Source organism: Aspergillus pseudotamarii (assembly GCF_009193445.1).
Source record: "Aspergillus pseudotamarii strain CBS 117625 unplaced genomic scaffold BDV38scaffold_130, whole genome shotgun sequence".
Lineage (NCBI taxonomy): Eukaryota > Fungi > Ascomycota > Eurotiomycetes > Eurotiales > Aspergillaceae > Aspergillus > Aspergillus pseudotamarii.
Window position 1 is genome coordinate 1 of NW_022475144.1, and position 22,133 is coordinate 22,133.

The following is a 22,133-nucleotide window of genomic DNA, read 5'->3' on the forward strand; positions in this document are numbered from 1 at the left end:
AAAAAAAAAAAGAAAAAAAAAAGAAAACCCACCCGCATGTGGAGAAAAAAAATACAGTAGACTAGACCGAACCAGCTAATTGGGTTGTGTTTGAAAATCTTACAGGAATAATCTACTGCAATGGGGCCGCCGCCTCGTCGGAATCCGTGGCCGACATGACCATCTTCCTGATCTTGTCAGTGTTCCGCAACCTCGCCTGGTCCCACCAAGCTGCCTACTCCGCCAACCCACAGGCCTTCGCCGACGCCCACAAGAACTCACCCCTTACAGCGCGCAACCCGCGCAACCACGTTCTGGGCATCATCGGTCTGGGCCAAATCGGATACATGATCGCACAGAAGGCCTACGCCGCCTTCGGCATGAAGATCGCCTACCACGATCTCTTCCGGAAGAGTGCCGAGCAGGAGTCTAGGGTCGGCGCGACGTATTACAAGGATTTGGAATCGTTGCTGGCCGATGCAGACTGTGTTGTCGTTGCGACGCCGTTTGCTGGGAAGACTTTGCTGACGCTGGAGCGGTTTAGGCAGTTTAAGAAGGGGGCGAGATTTATTAATATCGCGCGTGGGTCGTTGGTGGATGAGGAGGCGTTGGTGCAGGTGCTGGATGAGGGCCATTTGGCCGCGGCTGGGTTGGATGTTCATGCTAATGAGCCGTATGTGCATCCGCGCTTGGTGAAGCATCCTCGGGTTATGGCTATGTCGCATAATGCCGGTGGGACTGTCGATACCCATATTGGGTTTGAGAGGTTGGCGATGGAGAATATTGAGGGCTTTTTGTTGAAGGGCAAGGCGTTGACGCCGGTTAATGCCCATTTATTGAAGAGTAAGAGTTCTTTGTAGGTTTTGTTTTGGTTTGAGGGTTTTGGTATACCATTGTTTATGTAGGTTTTATATAGGGTTTATAAGCAAAATTGGATAGTCGTGAATTGTTACCGTTTGTGCTAAAGGTACAGGTAGACTAAGCCATGAAATATGCGATTGTTAGTGACCCACTGATATGTTGGATAATAGATCTATTTGTAACAATAAAGATACACTTATAACTAGGATATATTAGGAAATTGCCATTTGCGCCAAACACCGAGAGTTCCGTTTCATGTGTCTTTCAGTGCAATGGCTAGAATGGCATAGGGTACCGTGGCCTTGGTGGGGTGATGAGAAACACATCTCTAGGACTCTGATTTAAAGAGCCTGAAAATGCCCTGGTGCGACTTCCTAGATACCCTTGACATGGCTGTCTCACGTCTTGCTTTAGTAATGGGGTCTCTCTCTTTTAGTAGATCGACAATGTCCTTGCATCCTCGACTTGTGGCCCACTGCAGTGCTGTCTCACCATATCTAGTCCTTGCATTAATATCGGCACCATGTTGAATTAGCATATCAACAAGATTCACTATTTCAGAGGGCTTGTCATATGGTACTGGCGTCAGAGTAATGGCATATAGCAGCGGTGTTCGGCCATACGCATCTCTTGCCTCAATATCGGCACCTTTCTCAAGCAGCATCTTAATGGTAGTTCGATTGCCAACGTCAAGTGCATGTATTAATGGTCTTTGACCTGCGATATTTCCTGCTTCCATGTTAGGATTCCTGTTAAGTATCGCATTGATAGTAGCTGTATCTCCAGTCCGTATAGCATTGATTAATGGTGTGTCACCACGGCTATCTCCTGCCTCAATGTTCGGATTCTTGCTAAGTATCAAATCGATAATAGCTATATCCTGAGTTCTGATAGCATAGATTAATGGTGTGACGCCGTGTCTATCACTTGCGTTAATGTCAGGATTCCTGCTAAGTATCACATTGACAATATCTATATCTTGAGCACAAATAGCATCCATTAATGGTGTTTGACCAGTGCTACCTCTTGCCTCAATGTTGGCTCCCTTATCAAGTAGCAGCTTGGCTATAGCAGTATGCCCATTCCGAGATGCCAAGGAAAGGGGCGTATCAATCATCTCCCCACCCAGCTCAATGGCAGCACCCCTCTTGAGCAGAACACGGACAAATCCCTCAAGGCCTTGCTGAGCAGCCCACGCTAGTGGCGTCCGGTTCTTGGAAACCTTGCTTAAGGTTGCTTCAAGACTGCCCCGGGCGACCAACAGCCATAGATAAACCTCTGCCATGGAGCTATGCCAATTGGTGATTCGTATTGGTTCGGACTCAAGGTAAATTCGGATCGGCGAAAAAATATTGTATTGTTCGGAGTCCCTTGGCCTCTGGGAACGTGCCATGCGACCAGCTTGGATACACATCCTTATCGTACGATATTGGTAGCTCTTGTACCTTTTGAGATCAAGATGGCGGAAATCGTCACAATGAACTCTCTTGAATCGCTCCAGTGTCAAGGAGGGGTCATGCACAAAGATGCCGACCGATGTATACTCGCCATCAACTTTCTTGCATTGCAGAACCGCCAGCCCCAGCCCGACATGCTCTAAGCCTATGAGACAAAGGTCTAGATGAATGCCCTTGCCGCTTATAATCAAAGGGCTACTGCGTGTATCAAATGTCTCCCATGGGACAATGTCGTGTGGAACAATATCGTGGGAGTCAATAAAGGCAGCAGGAGATGTGGCAAGAAGTCCAGCGCGAGTATCCGAAGACTTCCAAGCAAATAGGCTGTGGTCTTCCGAGATCCGTAAAATTTCTTCCTGGAGTCTAATAAAAGCACTCTCTCTTTCCCCATAGATCAGCGGCATATTAACACCAAATAACCCCATTAAACAATAGGCACGATCCTCAACTCTAGTTGTCTGCCTCTCCGCTGCCCATGACATTCTCTGTGCGGTACTACACGTATCAAGATCTTTCTCACCCGAAAGAATACTCTCAGGTATACGAGTGCGTTGAGATATTCTTCTCCCAAGGCTCGTCTTATTACCTAACTGCTCCCAGTCCCTGTTAAAAAATATCACCACCTGTGGCGCAATTAACTCTTGCAGAGTCCATCCTCTGGTAAACCACCTGCTTTCTTCAAACGGCGTCGATGGTACGTCGTAGAGATAGGCATAGCATACGCGAGCCTCTTGGTACCAGACGAACATGGAGTTGATTGCCTCTGATAGCTCTGCGCTACTTGTCTTGTCAATGCAGCAAGTGTCGATCCAAACGTATTCATACCCCATCTCGTGGGCCATCGAGCAGCATTCTTCAATCTTCTTGTAACCCTTCCAGGACTTTACGACAGGCTCATTGATATTCTGTAGAGTAACCTCATCTGGACCCCAAGTATGGGACAGGATTGCATATGGCAGATATTGGAGTTGGTCATCCGTGAAGAGCTCAATTTCGAAGGCGCCCACTTCGGACTTGGTAGTTTTGAGGAGACGCATGATTCGGATTTGATCCGGAGGATATACTTAATACTCTGAGAGCAAGACTCCGGCGATGGAGATGCCTTGTAGAATGAAGATGCTGAGCATGTATCCCCTAGCACCTTTCTTTCCTTACAATCGCGGGTGTTAGCGCAACAGGAAAGCGAGTGCTGTGTGGCTGTGTGTACACACTAACTCCGCACTTCTTCTGGTCATTGGCTGGGGTGAAAGTCTGCACCTGACACGTCAACCCTCGAAGACACTAGTATTGTCGCATCCCTAAATCGATCTCCAACCACCCTGTTGATCATTCAGAAGTGTCGCCTTGTAGTTCAGTATAAACGGAGTTATATCGCGCTATATTATAGGGTGGCCATGTAAAGTAGAAAACTTATGAGATTGGGAGTTTCTAATCATAATGTGAATCTGTCACTCACGACGGCATCTCTTGAGACCCAGTTCAACATGTATATGGAATGAGTCCGAACGACAGACCAGAACGAATCCCCGCCCATTCGTTCACTCTGGGTGCTTTCGTTGTATTGCAATATATGCAACCAGGCGTATTCGTCTACGTAAGGTATTCCAAGCCCCCGTTCTTTGAATCCCCCCCGCCTGTCATTTTGCGACCGGAGGGAAGGAAGACACGAGCGACCTCCAGGCATCGGCGCAGACCTGGAAGTTCATATTTTGGCGGACTTCCACTGTCGGCCTCACAATCTTCTCGGTAATAGCTCCCTGGCAATGCAAGTCAAAGCGATGGTTTCATGGTCGCTATTAAATGCGATCGAATCCCATAAAGCGATGTCATCATCTGGTTGGTTAAGCTCTAGCTAGAATCTCTACTGATCGTCTTGCTCCTGAGAGGGTTAAGCCAGCCCTTTAAAGGCCGTAGGAGCCGTGATACCAAATACATGAGCACCCAGGTATCCTGATGATCGGAGTGTATAGATGCCACTCGATGGTATGCCCATGGTATACCAGGAATTGCGGTGATTATTCTTGTGCGAAGAAGCCAAATATAGTGTCATCGGCAAAGTACAAATTGTCGGTCTCTACGTTGAGCCAGGATCTGATCCAAGCTTCCCCCTGTCCGAAACCCTCCATCAACGGGATGGGGTCGATTCCAAACTGGACGTCTATATTGCTATTAGTGTGACCCCTCAAGAAACCTAGAAACGTTACTCACCATTGGAAGCCAGTGACCCGGTAGTACCCGGCGGGTCGATATCAATACGTTGTCCTACCTTTTCAACCCGACGCATCAGTGATTTGAGCAGCCTGAGTGGCCCTTTCAGTCCATGGCCACATCCATTCTGGTATTCCAACAATGCAAGCCAAAAGAATCGGATAGCTTCAGGGTATTCATCACAATCTTGGTCAGTGTGCTGAAGCAGAACAATAACTGCGCTATACATCGCGTATGAAATACCGTATTGGGCGCGTCTAAGCGAAAATGTCTTTCTGTACGCTTCAATAAGGTCTCGAATTTCGAGAGATGCTTCGATACACTTCCTCTTTGATTCGTTTTGCAATTCCGGGACTGTGGTGAACTCGAAATGACCACGGGCGAGAAACGGCTGCTCAGTCAGAATGACCAGGGTCCAATATGTTGTGCTGAGGATTTGATCATTAGATGTCCTGAAATTAATCAAATAATGAGAAGGCATACTATAGTGTCATCTGGTATGGTAGAGGTGTTTCATCCCTTTTCGGGTCAAACAGTAGATGCGCTGGAGGGGTTTCTTTCCAACGATCCAGTTGTGCGTTGACCGTTTGTTTGCGTTGTAAAAAGTCATGCGCCGTTGCCATAGCATCCTTAGTCGAATAGAATGTGTTGACGATTGTCTCCGTAATAACCGAGAGCTGGAGCAAACACTGAAACGTGCTGAGAGCATATGACGGCCGACCTGGATAAACCGGGATACTGGTGTCATTGAGTCGAGCTCGAGCGTCGGTGTATGGTTTCCATTCTTCCAATTCTTCGTAAAAGTCAAAGAAGTCGCGGGGGACATTGCCATGAGATTGCTGAAGCCCTGGGAGTCGGCCCAGATACAAGGACTGGAATTTATCATTAGCATATGCTCCCCAGTAGACCCTCCTTCTGGCCTCCTTATCTAAGGCAGAGAGTCTGGCATCTTCGCCACTTTGAGAGGACCTTGGATCCTCTCGGTGATACCCAAGGTCAATTATCATCCTGTATGCCATACCGCAATAAGCCCAACTAGCGCTTTGTTTTCCGTATTGTAGTAGGCAAGCACCACAAGTCAGTAGTGCGATGACGGTGGGTAGACTGGGCTGGTCAATGTAGTGGATGAGTAGGGCTTTGAACCGGTCGTAGAACGCCATGCCCATCGTTTGCGCGTCATCAGGCTCTGAGCGCAAAGGTACTCGATCACTGTATAGACTGCTTTGTAAATAGATAGCGTCTAAAACAGCTTGTTTATATAAGGTCCGTTATTGAAGAGGCTGTCCATAGTTAGCGGGCGATATGTCAAAAGATACATCAAATGTAGCCTGTTCCAATGCAACTCCAGCAGATGCATTGCCATGTCTACGGGAACGCCGTCAAAATCGATATTCACTGCTATACTGGGTGTGGAGTAGATTATAGTCTCCTTCGGTCTAACAATTGCCGAGAAGGCAACGAGTCGATCTTGGGTAATGTTTCTCAAGAATGCGTCTTCGTTATTTTCTTTGGACTGGCAATCGGACGAAGGAGCTTCCAGGAACCCAGGTAGCAGACTTGTAGCCCCATAGACTTGTATTTGACGGCCCCCCAAAGGATCTGGATCAGCGCATGTCTTTTCCCCGTTATTCTGACAGGTAAGTTGGTCCTGCAAGGTTTGATCGCACTCTGCAGGACCCAGTGAGGCAGGCCATAGCTGTTCAGCTATCGGTGGACCGCATGTTGTATTTCGACCATTTGGCAGCTCACTGGGTTCATTTGGGCAGCCCCTAGAACACCTAGACCCGGAGTCGGAATGAGCTGAGGTCTCATACGGATGCAAGTTATCCGTGCTCGCAGCGTTTTCTACTGTGACCCGTCGGCGAATCTGACCCTTCAGTTCTTCAACTTGTTCTTCGAGCGATTTTATGTCTTCCTTTTTGGCTCGCACGGCTGTTTTTCTTCCATCCCTCGGATATTCGCAGTCTTGATTTTTCCTACGACACGTGCCGCACTTTGGATGTTGGCTATCACATTTTACCTTGTAACCAATGTCAGATACTGCTGGTAAAGTATCACCTCCGAACCTGATTTTCTCCACAGGGCGAGATCAGGTGAAGGATGCTGTCATATCGCACCTTTTTCTGACGGCAACTTTTGCATGTACGGCAGATAGCTCGACCTCGGGCTTGAGTTTGTCGCTGAGAGCTCTGGGTTCCCATAATTTTGGACTTGTGACTTCGGTCCCTTGCATATCCGGAGGGTGCAATTTATGATAGAATCTCCGCTACCTTGACTGCACAGCTTTGTGGAGTGAGCGCTAGTGAGCGGGTCTTGCCGCAAAAATTATGTAATTTATTCTTTTCTGGTTGCGGTGGTCTATTTAAATGTAGACACTATGAGAGACGGAATTTATTATAGACGTAGATTCAATTGAATCATTAAACGCTTCGAAAAAAGGATAAGATGTTGGAGGTGCGGTGTTTGTTCTATATCGCAGGATGTTTTCCATCTTGCAACCTGAATTAGGTGGTTAAACGCCTCAGGCACCAATGACCTGTGTTTTGTGCGACATATACCTACCATTGCTTAATTGTTGACTCAACTGAATATAAAATTGATGGATCTGAAGATATCGATGAGGTAACTCATATAGTGGGGCTCTATAGGCCTGTATAGCAAAGAAGAACGTTACCATTATAAGTTGGTCTCAACGCTAACAAAGGCTACGTACGGTTGGGGACCTTTTAATGATGTTCTAGGTTATGGGCCACGGCACCGATTGTCATTATGGGTATGCTTTAGAAGGGGAATCGACGATTCTATTGGAAGAGAGCAGATTTAATCAATATTTATGCGATTTACTCATGTTCGATACTGGACGTACTCGGTTGCTAATGTGTTCTGGTATTGAGAGTTCCGACACAACAATATATCGGAACTTTGAAGTGCCGCACTATGATAGTCCGGACATCCAATATGCGGCCGTTTTTAACAGGAGAGAAGGTGCAAAAGTTGTTCACATCTTTCAACTTTCTGGAAGGCAGTTAAATGATTTTTTTTCGTGCTGCTAAAGCGACCCTTCGTGCTCTTTATCACAAACTATGCGTGTTGTCCAATCCCTGCGTCCCCGTTGGCACTCGGGATCTCATACTCAAGCTAGACAGTGTCGACATGTTCAGTTGGCACGCTACAAATGCGATCAACGGCTGGGTTGCTTGAACCGCACACAAACTGTGACCTTCTGTACAAGGCCAAAACATCCGAATCAAGAACCTAACGGAAAGTCGAGACCGAAAAGACCATGGAAACCAGCTCTAGCACTCCTCGACTGGTATTCCCACTCGCAAAGCCGCAGACCATACCTCACCCAATTATGCCTCACACCATTAATATATTGCATTGGCGATTTCTCCGCACAGATGATCGGCGATGATGATTTCGACCCCCGCCGCTCTCTAAGAAGTATCGTCGTCGGCCTCGTAATTGCTATTCCCAGTCGTGAATGGTTCCTATTTCTAGGGCGACGGTTCAACTACAGTTATTCTCCATCTCTATCCCTCTGTGCGAAGGTGGCTGCCAATCAGCTTTTTTATACTCCGTTATTCAATGTGTACTTTTTTGCATTTCACGGGATCCTCTCCGGAGATGGAGTCATGGGTGCCATTGAACGTGTAAAGGATACAGTGCCTACCAGTATACCAAGGAGCTTTCTATACTGGCCCTTGGTCACGGCGTTCAATTTTACCTATATACAACCTCAGTCTCGCTCGGTTGCTACGTCTATCTTCGCTGTCTTTTGGCAATCGTACCTGAGTTGGTTGAATAGTTCGGCGGAAAAGGGAATAGAGAAGCGCTTATGCAAGCCTATATCGTCCGATGCGTCGAGCATGGAGGATCTTGATCGACGGCTGTTAATGTTTGATGACAACTAGACATTTGCTGCTTGTCGGTTTCTTGTATCTTATACTTTCGTTCCTGTTAACTGGCTCTACCGTGGCCTTCACGGATTCGTGGAGATCAGTCTATTTCTCCTTATTGACTTTTCACTATCTATAGCTGCTAAAATGGAAGACCTACTTGGAGAAGTAGTCAGCTGCGCCATTGGTTAAGTGGTGACCAGTTCTCATTATATAAACACGCCTAACCTCTGTTCCCAGTCAATCCCCAATACTTCTTTCTATATACTATTTATTTCAATATATTGATAAGGCCCATCAGCCTCCACTATCTCTACTTTTTCCTCTGAAACATATCACTCCCCAGTGACTCACATGACAAACCACACGAGGAATTCTCCAAGGACTCACCCCCGAGAAAATCATATATACCTCGTCAACTGACCCACTACATTCTACAAAAGCTGTACATCTACCACCCATGGCCATAATTCTCTGGAAACCTCATATATAAAAATAGTAATATATCTAACCATCTATCCGCAACCCGAAATCCCAAAAAGAGTAAACCTAAACAACACCCCCCTCCTTCAAAGCCCACCTCACTAGCTCCGCCAACCTCTCACTAACCCCCGACGACCTGGGAATATCATGCCCACCCCCATGATCAAAACACCTCCTAATACCCCCCTCACAAACCCCCGACAACTGCACTCCAGCCGAAAACCTCGGATCCTTTCGTCCATAAACATGCACGGTCGGAACCCCAATCTTCACCTTCCCAATCCCACACCGCTCAATCTCTCCCCGAATCCCCTCCTCATCAATCCCCTCCCCACCATCCCCACTACCGCTCCACCTCTCCGCGCCCTGCGCCAGAATAGCAGCCGAATCAGCCTGGATCGATAATTTCTTCCTAGACTCTGTATCCCGGGATTTCATCTCGGGGGTGATGGTATACCCCAGTTCCTCGAGGAGGGGTAGTGGTGCACCGCCGCAGATGAAGATGGCTGCTTTGAAAGGTGGGGGTGTATATGGGGATTCGTGGGCGTGGAGGAGGAGGGTTAGGGCTGCTAGGGTGCAGCCTTGGGAGAAGCCGAGGACGGCGTCGTAGGGGCCGTTTTGGGCGATGTAGGCTAGGAGCCAGGTTCTGGCTTGTTGGAGGGAGGTGGGGGAGTCATCGGGCCAGAAGGTGTAGTAAGGAGGGTCGTAGAAGAGGTCAATTCCTGAGGCTGGGGTGGTGGGGTAGGGGGCGTCGATGAAGTCGAAGGTTATGGGGAGGTCTTGGAGGCGGGTGCGGAAGGAGGCTGTATTTTATTTGAATTTTATTCTTATGTTATTCTTGGGAGGGACTTGGGGTTACGGACTGGTTTGGGATTTGAAGATTTGGGCGCTGGTGCCTCGGCCGTGGAGGCAGAGGATGCGCATTTTGGGTGGATTGGTGGTGTTGGAGGGTTGGTGGGTTTGCAGGAATTGGGAGGAATTGGAGAGAGGGAGGGAGGGATAGAAAAGAATGGTGTGAGGGGTGAGATTGGGTCTGTTTCTCGTGTCAGCGCTTATGCAGGATTCAATTGACCCCACTAGAGCTGCAGGATACCATCGGTTGAGGTCGTATATGTCTCCTCCCTACATGCTCGGGCGTGTCGGACAGTTTTTACTAAGGCGAAGAAACTCCGATCGCTGTCAGACCTTGTTCCATGGTTCCCCCAGATCGATCTACATTATTTGTCTAGGGCCTCTGGGATGCGCGGGACTCATGGAAACTTTTCTCCTATGATCATCGTGATCGGTGGCCTAAGGTTCTGGCCCCTCCCATTAGCGTCCGATTTCCGCGCAGTAATCGGACGCCGAGGCAAGTAAGATACGGTTCCTATTGCTTTGTAATGGCAGCAGAGCAAGTGTTTCCATTCTGGTCGCACAAACAGCAACATGCGGATATTAATGAGCGACTGTACTAGGGTTCGGCATAAATCATAGGGGCGCGATTCAATCGAGAAAACACAAAGAAACCAGGACGTGGGAAAGAAAGTACAGGAGAGGCGTGTTGAACACCTCAATAAGCCTCAAGATGTGGAGAACAAAATCCGCAGTTTGCCTATGGTTGAACATAGGGCAGCCTCCACCTTGATTCTCTTCCCCGATGGGGATCCTTCCACAACTACTTCATCTCTACGCTGGCATCAACACTGGCGTTGGCACTTAGTGTCAGCACGGGTGATGCAAGGCCAGCCCTCGTCTCAGCATCTTCCAGAGTCAGAGTGGCATTCTTGCCGCTGCCGATACCGAAGGCTCGCTTCGTCGCCTTCCAGGTCTCCACCATCGCTAGGTAGACCACGACACAGCCGAATACAACGCCCCATTCCCAATCGATTGCTTGATGCTTAAAAACAATCCGATTGACGGCTGGTAAGTAGATCACCGGAAAAGCGATCACGAACCCAGCCACCACGGCCCAGAATAAAAATCGGTTGCGCCAGATGGAATGGAAAACAGACAACCTGCCGGGATATCTGCCCGGATCAAGGTTGAATAGGGATCGTGTAAAGTGCTTTACCTCCCAGGCAGTAACCAGAAGTAAAAAGGTCAAAGTTGCATATGTTGTCGCTCGTGCCCGGAAAACAACCCCACAGCTTTCATTCCATGCTTCGTTACAATCGTGCCCCATAGAAGAGGTTCCCTCGCCTTTTCCATAGATAACACATACAAAAGCCACAAGACACAGTGAGCCCATACATGTTCCATATATCATTTTGTCAGTGATGAGTTCCCGGGTGAACACCCCTACTTTCAGGTCATGCGGGGGGCGATACATGATATCGGGCTGGGCCTCTTCGAGCCCCAGGCCTATCGCGAGAAACGAAGATGTAACTAGGTTAGCCCACAGAATCTCTAGCGGAGAGAGGGGGAATATGGAGTTCCCCTCTGCATCTTTGAATGCCAGGGCGACGAGTAGTAGGACGACCTGTGCGATATTTGAGATGAGTAGGTGCATAAGGAACTGTGAAGAAGGTTAGCGAAAGCCACAGAAGCTCTTTCAGAACAGGATCGTGTACCTTTTGAATATTATCAAATAGTCTTCTTCCCTCTTCGACGGCTTTTACAATGGACGAGAAGTTATCATCGGTCAAAACCATATCAGCAGCTTCCTTAGCCACGTCACTTCCGTTCTTCCCCATTGCTATACCCACATCCGCGCGTTTTAAAGCCGGCGAATCATTCACTCCATCACCGGTCATAACGCAGAACGCGTTACGCCGATGCATTGCCTCCACCATTCGGACCTTTGTAGTTGGACTGCATCGCGCGATGACGAGCGGTAGCTGCTCGATGGCATCGATGTCAATGTCGGAAAGTCGGTCAAAGTCCTCTGCTGCCATCACCAATCTGCTGGATTTCGCTCCGATAAGGGGGTCCAGTATGCCAACTTCTGATGCAATGGCTGTTGCTGTCCGAATATGATCACCGGTCAACATGTGTACCCCGATACCTGCCATTTGGCATCTCCGCACTGCTGCAGCAGTCTCAATACGAGGAGGATCATATAGTCCCACGAGCCCGCCGAAGCTTAGATTTGATTCAGCTGTGCTTCGCGAGGAGACTTCAAGGTCATTATCAATACGAACTCTTTTGTAAGCGACACAAAGAACGCGCAACCCCTCTCCAGCCATTCTATCTGCCGTGTCTTGGATTGAACACTTCTCTATCTCGCCGCTATTCAATCTAGGAATAACTGTCTCTGGAGCCCCTTTGGTATATACCTCGTTCAAGCCCATTTCAGGACTACGGTAAACTACCGTCATCCGCTTGATTGAAGAGTCAAATGGGTATTCAGTATGAAGTTGTAGATTGTTGTCTTGCAGTATTCTTGTCTTTCCGAGGCCAAAGCGCATTGCGAGGACGTGAAGAGCAATTTCAGTAGGCTCTCCGACTGCGGTCCATCTCACTTGTGCACCATGGCCAGGCTCCTTTTCTGGTGGTGTTGACTGCTGTTCCTTTTGCACAGTCGAAAGGTTGCATAGTGAAATGGTATTTAAAAAGGTAGTTAGTGCTTTGTTACCCTGCATTCCGTGCGGCTTCCAGTCCACTTCGTCAATTTGAACAGACCCGCTTGTTGGGTCATACGGGTTGGTTGTTTGGCTGACTGTAAGCGTGCCAGCACGTGGAATCCACGCGGTTCTTGCAATCATTTTGCCTTGTGTGAGGGTGCCAGTTTTATCAGAGCATATATTAGTCACTCCGCCAACAGCCTCAAGGCATTGTAGCTTACGCACAATGACATTTCCCTTAGCCATTGCCTTTGTACCCACTGCCACGGTGATGGTAAGCACTGCTATCAAGGACTCAGGTACAACCGCCACTGCAACACATATCCCGTAGATTAACACTTCTCCCTGGATGTCAAACTTATTAACGGAGAAGACAATGATAGCCAGAAGCACCGCCAGGCCAAAAAGCAGAAGGGCAAATTTGCTCAGCTTCACCTGTAATGGTGTCCCAACGAGTCCTAGAATGTTTTTGGTGGTAGACTTTACATTCCGAAACGCCCGAACAAACGGGTTGGCACTGCCCTGATCTCGTTTGTCTTGGAGTAGCTGAGCTATTTTTCCGACCTCCGTCTTCATTCCTGTAGCAGTAACGACTCCTGTGGCTCGACCCTGTGTGGTGCTGCACCCAGAATATGCCATGTTTGTTCTGTCACCAAGGGGTACATCTTGGGAGGTCAGCGTGATATGTGGTGTTTTGGTAACCGGCAGGGATTCCCCAGTCAACAATGCCTCGTCCACTGAGACATTCATACCATCGAATAGTCTCATGTCCGCAGGGACGATATCGCCCACCGCTAGTTGCACGATATCGCCAACTACCAGAGACTCGGCCTTTACAGAGGAAACCCGGCCATCGCGCAGAACCTTGCATACAGGTGCGGATAGTCTTTGCAGAGACATAATTGTCTTTTCTGCGCGGTAGTCTTGTACGAATCTAGATGAACAAATATTAGCTCCAGCAATCAGCGAGTTGCAATTCGCAACATCAATAGTACTATAGATTCACATGAGGGGAGAGAGAGAAACAAGCATACCCGACAACAATATTGAGGAGGATGACTGCGGTTATAACTCCTCCTTCAATGTAGTCATCGATACCAAATGATATCGCCATGGTAATCAGAAGAACCTATGTTATGTAGTTAGGAGAATGAAAAACGTGTGTCCTACATCGGAGATGCAGAAAATAATAGGTGTATAGGCGGGCATCATACTAAGGTCAAACTGTTGGAAACTTGCCTCAGCAGTATTTTCCATATGGATAGACCCTCCATTTCTCGGACCCTGTTGGGCCCATCTCGCTGTAGGCGAGCGGCCGAGTCGGTACTGGAAAGGCCATGGCTTATGCCCAGTTAGTAAGTGGCTTGATATCCTTTTTAAATACACAGGGAGCCTACCGAGCATCAACGTCCAGAAGGACAGCCAGTTGTTCTGGCTCGACTGTGTGAGCATACTGTAACAAACTACGACAATCATCTTGGCGAGTAGAGTTATTCGACGCGGATTTCAATGCTGTCGGATTCTGCTCCTGTGTCCGGTTTTCGGCCTGGGGATCCTGCTTTACATCACTGGGGTGATTATTTGGTTGCGACTTAGATTCCTTTTGATAAGGACATATAGGAGGCTCCGTCGATTCCTCGACATCGGGTGGAGACGTTTCAATGCCCATTCAAAAGAGTAGATGAAAAGAGAGGGGAAGTTTTTGCCCTGGGCCTCACTGGAAATGCTCGACTGGGAGGGGATGAATAGGAGCGGATGTGGCTGAAGAGGAAAGAGGACGATCAAAGAGAAGGGCGTTTCAATTCAGATAGTTTCTAGGGATATCGGGAGAACCACTTATAGCACAGCTCTAGCTGCGGGAGAGGCAAGGTAGTGAGGGGTTATCCTTGCGCTCCTGACATATTATTGGGAGCCAAACATTAGTATCTTGGCCGATTTCATTGATCGTTGCGAATCCCCAACGGAGCTCGACCACGGAGCCTTGGTGCCGGGGGCGCTAATGGCTTGGAAAGTGGTCTGGGCATGCTGAGATTGGAGGACAACTCAGCCGGGAGATCTTGGGACGGAGGGGATCGTGCGTGATGATTCGTCGCGGGTGTCGAGAACGAATCCAGAACGAGTCGTGACGCGAGAAAAGTACATTGGCCACGTGAGCGGGTGTCACTGGCGAGGATCTGGAAATATTTATACCGTCGCCTTTATAAGGCATCCTACATAAATCCACCGCCGCTGCTCGGCATCATGGCTGAGCTGTCGATCTTTACGTTACTGCTAATCCCGCTTCTTTGTTTCTGTTTTCCTGTCGGTGAAGTCTGTCGGGGCAGTAGGAAAGTATATAAATCACTTGATCAAACTAGCCGAGAACATAAAGAGGCGCTGTGGTCCGCATGGTGTTTGCCATTCCTGTTCTAGCCTATATTAGCCGAATGTATGTGCCTTAGATTTTCAAGTAGTTGTTAGATCCACAGCTCCTCTAATTATACATCCTGTAAGATTCCCTAGCCACCAAATATTTCTGACTTCATCATATTGAACGTATATTATGAGAAGCGGCTCAAGTAGGGAAACGGATATGATGAGTTCAGCAATAATTGCTGCTAAGCCTCGATGGTCAGCTGACCACCTCAGTAGTCATTGCTGTCAACTGAGTACCTCACGAATGTGGAAAGTAGACAAGTCACCCCTGTTCTATTGCACCCTCTTCAATATCCGATATATGGACAGATAACTGAAGACAAGATATACCAAGCACTCCGGTACAGGCCGTGTTGCTCGCGCCAGAGCTATTAGAGATTACTCTCCTGGATCTCGATATGACCAGTCCCTACTCACTAGAAATTCTGAACTCTTTCAATCCCCTGCTTGAAAGACACTTCAGGTCTGTGTTTTCAATCTCAACGGGATTGGCAATGGCTGGACAACTATATCAAAAGAATTTATAACTCAGCAACCTTGCCAACCAGCGCTTCGCTCTGGTTGCCTCAATGACGGGCAATTGTCCCAGTCATTGCCAATCAAAGAGACAGGCCTTTGCTTTGGCCTCCTTTATGATCTAATGCAATATCACGCCGGCCACCATGAGTATCCCTCGCTTTTCTTCCGCATCGTCTGGGGCCGCCTTTGGACACCTTCTCTCCTAGATCCAACGGTTGATGTATGCAAGGAGTTGCTACAGGAGACGAGTCTTATTGTCCAATTTCATCACACCACCGAAAGGACTGACCATGAGCCCGCTGACGTGCAGGCCTGTGACGATGCTTTTAAGAGCGATGGCTTCCAACTTCCAGAACATGAGGTTGTAGAGGTTTGGAGATTTTAATATTATTGATCATGAGAAGGGGAACAATAAAGATTGACATGAGAAATGATGACAAGTCTACGTGATAAAGCGCATATAACATCATGAAGGTCACATCAGATTTACAGATCCATTCCAGGTTAGGCAGATCAATTTCCCGTTTATTAATCGTAATAATCAACCAGCAGCGATTCTACACACTCCACGATAGACCAATGTATAAGCTCACAGAGCCATTGTTTGTTGCCCATCAATTGTGTGGTGGGTCTGCGCGTCCTCATTCTTCCGACAGTATACCTCTCATGAAGGCACTTCTCGCAGTTCGGCAATTCCCTCGTCGTTCGATATACCATATGTATCCGCGTATCGCCCAGCTATCCATTTAGCCACAGTGATGGGAGGGTATTTAGGCCCCTCCCCGATGCAGGTCGGGAGACACTCGACGACGTAGTCCGGATTACCAGAAAGAAAAAATGGAACACTAAAGCGCTCCTTGCCGCTCCTGTTGATTACCCGATGAAGGTTAGATAGATAGCGATCATTTGTCCATCGCATCATCAGATTCCCTAGGTTCACGACATAGGCGCCCGGCACAGGTGTCACATCTACCCATTCCGACGAGAGGTTGTTCCAAACCTGCAAGCCACCCGTTGTGTCTTGGAGAAGAATGGTGATCGCGCCAAAGTCAGTATGAGCACCAACTCCTATACCGACTGAAGTCAGGACCAATCAGGAGAAATGGGAAGTAATGCTGACCTCTTTCGATATCCGAGCTGTCAGGATCCTGTGGTGGATAGTGCAGGAGCCGAAGGATAGCAATTGGATGGACGCAGAACGCGTCGAAAACAGTTTCCTCTAATCCCAGAGTGCGTGCTAACATTTTCAGAATCCCCATCGCCAGTGAGGTCATCGCGTCGTGATACTCATCCATGACAGTTCGGAATTTAGCTGGCTCGCTAACTTCCGTAGGGTACTTGTTAGGTCCATGGCCAAACTTCCTCGCCACCACCTGTGGATCATCAAGTGGAAGATCTTTCCCTAAGTAGAAGCCTTCCTTGAGGTCACCTTTGCCTCGCTTCTCGAAGTTCTGCGCCCGAAGGCATTCGTATCCGCGATTATCGCCCCCAAGATCTACAGGATTTATATGTATGAGTTTAGTTTATGCTTCCATGGGTGACTGCAACTGTGATTTCCTATGTTCATGGGTTGTCTATACCTTTGCTATATTTTTCTTTTGTTGGTGTTGGAAGCTCAAAGAACTCTTGGCTCTGCTGAAGCACAGATTCCTGCAGACTCGCTGGAATGGCATGATTGATGAGTTGGAAGAAACCAAACTCCATGCAGGCTTGCCGCAATTCATTTACTAGCTGTTCCTTTGCGGTGCCCTCTGGGCCATAGAATGCTGCGATCCAGATGAGTATATAACCGTAAGGCTATGCTTGGGAAACTAACGCGCGAAGTCGATGACTGGTGGTTCTCTGACATCCATTGCGGTTATATCGTCGATGCACTGGAGGCAACTAGACTGGAACAGCTACAGAAAATGCCTTCGTAGGCTTTATAGCTGTTAGATGCGTTTAGTTGTTTGTTCTATGTACGGAACCGGCTGAGGATGGCTCGTGAATAAATATATGTCTGTCGGTACTTGTGGTATCTCCGAGTCCGCTATCTCCCGTGATACCTCATGTGAATGCTGATCGACAGTCCCTTATCGCGAATGTGCATATCTCCTCTTAGAGGTCAAACGTTCTGTCAGATAAGCCCGCTTTCATGGCGTCAGTAATTCAAACTTAAGACCAAAACTTATGCCATGATAATATCAAGCTTCTTTACGTCAGTCACAGCTGGAGGTCGACGAATTTAATTAATTTATGGTGGTTGGCAGCGCGAGAAGCTTATTTGCCGTAGCGACCAACGCATATATAAAGCTTGCATATGTGGTAGCTTCCTTCAAACATATTTGCAACAGTTTAATAGCTTAAGTTGTCCCACTGGACCACTCGGAAGCCAAGTCATGCTACCGATCTGCAAATCAAGACCCAAAGTATTGACCGTCTGAAATATTACAACAAAGGTTTATTCACAGCCTAAGGGGCGGCGGAGCTGCTTAGTCTCTAAGGGAGCGCTAATTCGACGCTAAACTTGGTTGCAGCTTATTCTCCTCGCGAAAGACATGGAGAGGTCTGTGTCCTGGTGGAAGAATATCAATATCACAGCAGGAGCACTCCAGCAAGTCTGCTTTTACCGAGCGGGGGTTGATGTATACCCATCGCAGGAGTTGCCAGACGATGGAATAATCTCCATCTAATGCGACTCTTTGTCAAGTCACAAAAAAGGTGGTGTTGCTTGGCTAACCCCGCCCGTACGTAGAAGATTCGAAGAAATCGTACGTATACGCCTGTTAAAAACTCGGACGTGGAGTAAGTAAATGTCTGTAGTAGTGGAGAGATGTTTCTATTCTCTATCTTGACCTTAGCCCGACAAATTGTTTACATATAAAGAAAAGAAAATACACCGCTATCAAAATAAAACGACGAACGCCCATTACCGATTGCTTGAGTCCTGAGACTGGGTTTACCGCCAGTTGACAAACGAGTTAACCCGTGGGAGTGACAGGCCGCTAGCCAGCATATTCGGCGTGTTCCCGTGTGATGGTCTCGTCATAATCCTTCTTGCCGACCTCAAGCTCACCCGTTCCCGCCGATGGTCCGTCGAAAATCTGCGCAATTTCCTCAAGGGAGTGACCCTTTGTCTCGGGGAACATGAAGAAAGTCACAGCAAGAACGAGGAGATCAAAGCAGCAAAAGAAGATATAATAATGCCACCCGATGTTCTCCAGCGCAATTGGGTTGACGAACGCAAGGATAACCAGCGAGGAGTACACGGACAACAGTGTTGTCGTCACGCCCTTGCTTCGGATTGAGTAAGGGAAGATCTCAGTAGGATAACCCAACAGAAGAGGGGTGTATGCGATGTCGTAATGGAAATAAAAGATGAACACAAAGGCAATCACAGTATTGCCGAGCGGGGCGGCTTGGCTAGTGTCGAAGACAGCAGAGCAGGCGGTCCATATCACAAATGAGATTAGCATTCCCGCGGCAGACCAAAGGAACAACGTTCGTCGACCAAGCCGATCTACTAACAAGGCTGCACTTCCTGCTGCGATGAAGTTGAAGACTTGTAGCAGACCGTTGATCAGGGTTTGTGTGTCGGAATCGGTTATTCCGACGGTGTCGAGGACGAGAGTGAGATAATACGATACGACAGCGACACCCTATGCAAGGAAACCGTGGTTAGTGTGGGTCGGGTTAAGATGGCAGGAGATAACGGATTAACTTACATTCCACTGAGCGAAGGCTCCGACGCAGATCGCAATGAATGTTCTCTTTCTATTTCCAGGCGTCTTAACCAGAGTCGACCATGGTACCTGAGATGCTCGAGCCTCCATCGACAGAGTATGAATGATCTCTGACATTTCGAATTGAATCAAAGGGTGACCGGCGTCTCCATCAGTGTGGAAACGGGCGAGTAATACCTCTGCCTCTTCACGTCGATCGTTCGCAATGAGCCATCTGACGTGATTGTTAGAACCAGCGCTCCTTATTCCACCTAGGATGACTAGACCAGTAGAGGGCTACTGTAACAGCCACGAGAGCCATACCTTGGTGATTCCGGTACACACCACCAGAACAATATTTGGACAATGGGGAACCCTGCCTGGATGATAGATGGTATCCTCCATGTCCAGTCGTCTGTCATATTTCTCTGTGTCCCGTAACATGTCCACGAGGCCAGGATGGCACCCAAGTAATACATTGTCCAAAAGGCACTATTGATGGAGGCATCCGTGTCAGTCCACGATGCATCAATCTTTTGTTCTTCTTTTAGAATGACATACCTAGTATACTTTCCACGATGGGTGGGATATGCCAACTCCGTGATGAGCATGGGTGCAGGTTGAACAACAAGCATAGATCCCACACCGACGAGGACTCGTGAAAAAACGAACATGCCATAGTTAACAGAGGCAGCCTGAATTGCAGATGCGACCACGATGGTTAATGCACCCAACAACAGTGTCAAGCGTCGGCCTAATCGGTCAGAAAACCATCCGACGACCGGCAAGGACACCACGCTTCCAATGGATTGGGCTGCATTCACAACACCCAGAGTAGAGCCACTTGGGTTTCCGAAATATCTTTTCCATTCAGGGATAGATTGTAATCCGTTCATCAGCGAACCTGCAACCCCCTGAATTAGTTGCCTTACACCACCAAGAGAGCAATCTGGCACGTACCATCGTATCCTGCAACAGCCGATGATAACAATGGAACCAGCAGGATGAGATTGAGCTTCAGAAGATGGGGTACCCTGAACCAGGGCTTGCCATGCTGGGGGAGGACGGCAGCGAGCGCCTCTCCAACAATATCTTGGTCCTTCATGATGGCCTAATAGTTGTGATGCGAAGCCAGACAAGGGTCGGGTTCATATACTGCGTGCGCGAACTAGTCCGATTTACGGGTATATAAATAAACGAATGGAGGCTACATCATTGACCAAGACATTGTCTAGGGATGGCCCCATCTCCATCCAAGGTCGCTGATACGGCAGGCTCAGGGTTGGTCATATCCCGTGACCGGGGCTAGGACTACCCCAGAAAGTTTAACTGGTGGCAGCATGCGGGGGTAAACCGGCTAAAGCATTACTAGTAGAGCTATTTGAGCCTTTTTCGGTGCCGAGAACAGGCGTGGGGCTTGACTCGTGTCTATGGCCGAATCGAGCTTAGAGATAGAGCGGGCAAGCGGGGCCGTTTCCAGCGGACTACCATGTCCGGTCTCGCATGATATGGGAAATGCCATCCTGACTATGCTACAGAGTTTCCTCGCGTGGGTCATGGGTACGGGGTGACGGACAGTGACATGCGAAGTGGGAGATATGGATTCAGAGTCCGCGATGGACTTCACAGTCCTGGTAGCCGTTGCCGTGAACCTTGGGGAAAGATGGAGGGTATAAAATATCTTACTGAGACCAGATGGATGTCAAGAGATATCACACTCCTGAAGGCCAATACTTTTAATTCTGTTTCTCTTTGAGCACGCATTGTATCAAATTCCTGCTTAACTCTGACGTTCAATATACCTCACAAAATGGGTTCTGTACAGAAGAGTATCCGCTGGCCTAACCCCACGCTGCCGGACAGCGTCTTCAAGATGTTCGACATGCACGGCAAGGTCGTTATCATTACTGGTGGCTCGGGTGGTATCGGCTACGAAGTCGGTCGGGCACTAGCTGAAGCTGGTGCTGATGTTGCCCTCTGGTACAACAACTCCAGCCAGGCCGATAAACGGGCTGCCACAATTGCCAAGGACTTCGGCGTGAAGTGCAAGGCGTACAAATGCTCGGTCCAGAACTTTAATGAGGTATGCAGCCACACTACCGTCGTTATCGCATCGCCCTTTTATCATTCGCTGCTAATCATCATATCGTACAGGTTGAAGCTACTACCCAGGCCGTTGCTGCTGACTTCGGGCGTCTGGACGTCATGATTGCCAACGCCGGAATCCCCTCCAAGGCAGGCGGTCTCGATGACCGTCTTGAGGACTGGCACCGCGTGGTGGACATTGACTTCTCGGGTGCCTACTATTGTGCGCGTGTTGCTGGAGAGATCTTCCGCAAGCAGGGCTCAGGCAACATGATCTTTACTGCCTCCATGTCGGGCCATGCCGCTAATGTCCCTCAGCAGCAGGTATGTCTCATTCTATCTCTCACCAGCCCTTAAGTCGGCACAGAAAATTGATTTGATACTCTCTAGGCCTGTTACAACGCATGCAAGGCTGGTGTTATCCACCTGGCTAAGTCTTTGGCCGTCGAGTGGGCTGGTTTCGCTCGGGTAAACTCTGTCAGCCCGGGTTACATCGACACCCCCATCAGTGGCGACTGTCCATTCGAGATGAAGGAAGAATGGTACAGTCTCACCCCATTGAAGCGTGATGCTGATCCCAGAGAGCTTAAGGGGGTCTATCTGTATCTTGCCAGCGATGCAAGCACCTACACCACGGGTTCGGATATTGTTGTCGATGGTGGCTACACTTGCCGGTAGATGCTTTGTTTCCTTTTGATGATTTCAATTTTAGAGCATATAGATCTGGTGAAAAGGGTTTTGATTTGTGGGTTTCAATTGAGGCATTTGGGATGCAATCAATGGTGCCGCCTTGTTTTTGCATCATGTTTATTAGTACGTTGTTATGAGTATAGCTATGAAATACCATTTTTTTCCCACAACATATTTGATGTAGTTCTTAAAGTATAGTTTCCTTATGCTCTTTCTTTAAACGTTCTCGGCTCTAGATCTTTTGTCGTTTCTTTTCAATGGTCCATTTTGGTGTTTTTTATCTTACGTTGCTAT

At 48.3% G+C, this 22,133-nt stretch overlaps 10 protein-coding genes across 10 annotated transcripts; 4 read left to right on the forward strand and 6 right to left on the reverse strand.

Moving 5' to 3' along the window:
* Positions 1–44: 44 nt before the first annotated feature.
* Positions 45–1,009, forward strand: BDV38DRAFT_265554 (D-isomer specific 2-hydroxyacid dehydrogenase). The gene has a single exon (XM_032056362.1). The coding sequence runs from the start codon at positions 156–158 to the stop codon at positions 837–839; it is 684 nt and encodes a 227-aa protein (XP_031907081.1). The 5' UTR covers positions 45–155; the 3' UTR covers positions 840–1,009.
* Positions 1,010–1,168: 159 nt separating this feature from the next.
* Positions 1,169–3,334, reverse strand: BDV38DRAFT_289079 (ankyrin repeat-containing domain protein; the record flags this gene model as incomplete). The annotated part of the gene is made up of 1 exon (XM_032061173.1): positions 1,169–3,334. One exon carries the CDS (start codon positions 3,332–3,334, stop codon positions 1,169–1,171), a length of 2,166 nt encoding a protein of 721 aa, XP_031907082.1.
* Positions 3,335–4,312: 978 nt separating this feature from the next.
* Positions 4,313–6,729, reverse strand: BDV38DRAFT_290868 (transcription factor domain-containing protein; the record flags this gene model as incomplete). The annotated part of the gene is made up of 6 exons (XM_032061590.1): positions 6,623–6,729; positions 6,255–6,525; positions 5,753–6,173; positions 4,989–5,723; positions 4,506–4,933; positions 4,313–4,455 (listed from the first exon to the last, which is right to left on the reverse strand). Exons 1-6 carry the CDS (start codon positions 6,704–6,706, stop codon positions 4,313–4,315), a joined length of 2,082 nt encoding a protein of 693 aa, XP_031907083.1. The 5' UTR covers positions 6,707–6,729.
* An 859-nt stretch (positions 6,730–7,588) lies between these two features.
* On the forward strand, positions 7,589–8,419 carry BDV38DRAFT_289081 (Mpv17/PMP22 family protein; the record flags this gene model as incomplete). The annotated part of the gene is made up of 1 exon (XM_032061174.1): positions 7,589–8,419. The coding sequence occupies one exon, from the start codon at positions 7,589–7,591 to the stop codon at positions 8,417–8,419; it is 831 nt and encodes a 276-aa protein (XP_031907084.1).
* Positions 8,420–8,953: 534 nt separating this feature from the next.
* Positions 8,954–9,811, reverse strand: BDV38DRAFT_289082 (putative EF-hand calcium-binding domain protein; the record flags this gene model as incomplete). The annotated part of the gene is made up of 2 exons (XM_032061175.1): positions 8,954–9,690; positions 9,751–9,811. The coding sequence occupies 2 exons, from the start codon at positions 9,809–9,811 to the stop codon at positions 8,954–8,956; spliced, it is 798 nt and encodes a 265-aa protein (XP_031907085.1).
* Positions 9,812–10,427: 616 nt separating this feature from the next.
* BDV38DRAFT_36887 (putative potassium/sodium P-type ATPase) lies at positions 10,428–14,306 on the reverse strand. Its single transcript, XM_032063239.1, has 5 exons — positions 13,827–14,306; positions 13,644–13,770; positions 13,464–13,558; positions 11,437–13,363; positions 10,428–11,381 (listed from the first exon to the last, which is right to left on the reverse strand). Exons 1-5 carry the CDS (start codon positions 14,096–14,098, stop codon positions 10,542–10,544), a joined length of 3,261 nt encoding a protein of 1,086 aa, XP_031907086.1. The 5' UTR covers positions 14,099–14,306; the 3' UTR covers positions 10,428–10,541.
* A 1,060-nt stretch (positions 14,307–15,366) lies between these two features.
* Positions 15,367–15,780, forward strand: BDV38DRAFT_265559 (uncharacterized protein). Its single transcript, XM_032056363.1, has one exon. The coding sequence runs from the start codon at positions 15,485–15,487 to the stop codon at positions 15,746–15,748; it is 264 nt and encodes an 87-aa protein (XP_031907087.1). The 5' UTR covers positions 15,367–15,484; the 3' UTR covers positions 15,749–15,780.
* Positions 15,781–16,027: 247 nt separating this feature from the next.
* Positions 16,028–17,272, reverse strand: BDV38DRAFT_290874 (isopenicillin N synthase family dioxygenase; the record flags this gene model as incomplete). The annotated part of the gene is made up of 4 exons (XM_032061591.1): positions 17,180–17,272; positions 16,944–17,129; positions 16,484–16,858; positions 16,028–16,431 (listed from the first exon to the last, which is right to left on the reverse strand). Exons 1-4 carry the CDS (start codon positions 17,214–17,216, stop codon positions 16,028–16,030), a joined length of 1,002 nt encoding a protein of 333 aa, XP_031907088.1. The 5' UTR covers positions 17,217–17,272.
* A 1,075-nt stretch (positions 17,273–18,347) lies between these two features.
* On the reverse strand, positions 18,348–20,238 carry BDV38DRAFT_290877 (general substrate transporter; the record flags this gene model as incomplete). The annotated part of the gene is made up of 5 exons (XM_032061592.1): positions 20,025–20,238; positions 19,626–19,968; positions 19,389–19,556; positions 19,068–19,299; positions 18,348–19,001 (listed from the first exon to the last, which is right to left on the reverse strand). The coding sequence occupies exons 1-5, from the start codon at positions 20,167–20,169 to the stop codon at positions 18,348–18,350; spliced, it is 1,542 nt and encodes a 513-aa protein (XP_031907089.1). The 5' UTR covers positions 20,170–20,238.
* A 636-nt stretch (positions 20,239–20,874) lies between these two features.
* Positions 20,875–21,827, forward strand: BDV38DRAFT_289086 (L-xylulose reductase; the record flags this gene model as incomplete). The annotated part of the gene is made up of 3 exons (XM_032061176.1): positions 20,875–21,147; positions 21,219–21,473; positions 21,540–21,827. 3 exons carry the CDS (start codon positions 20,875–20,877, stop codon positions 21,825–21,827), a joined length of 816 nt encoding a protein of 271 aa, XP_031907090.1.
* Positions 21,828–22,133: the final 306 nt, after the last annotated feature.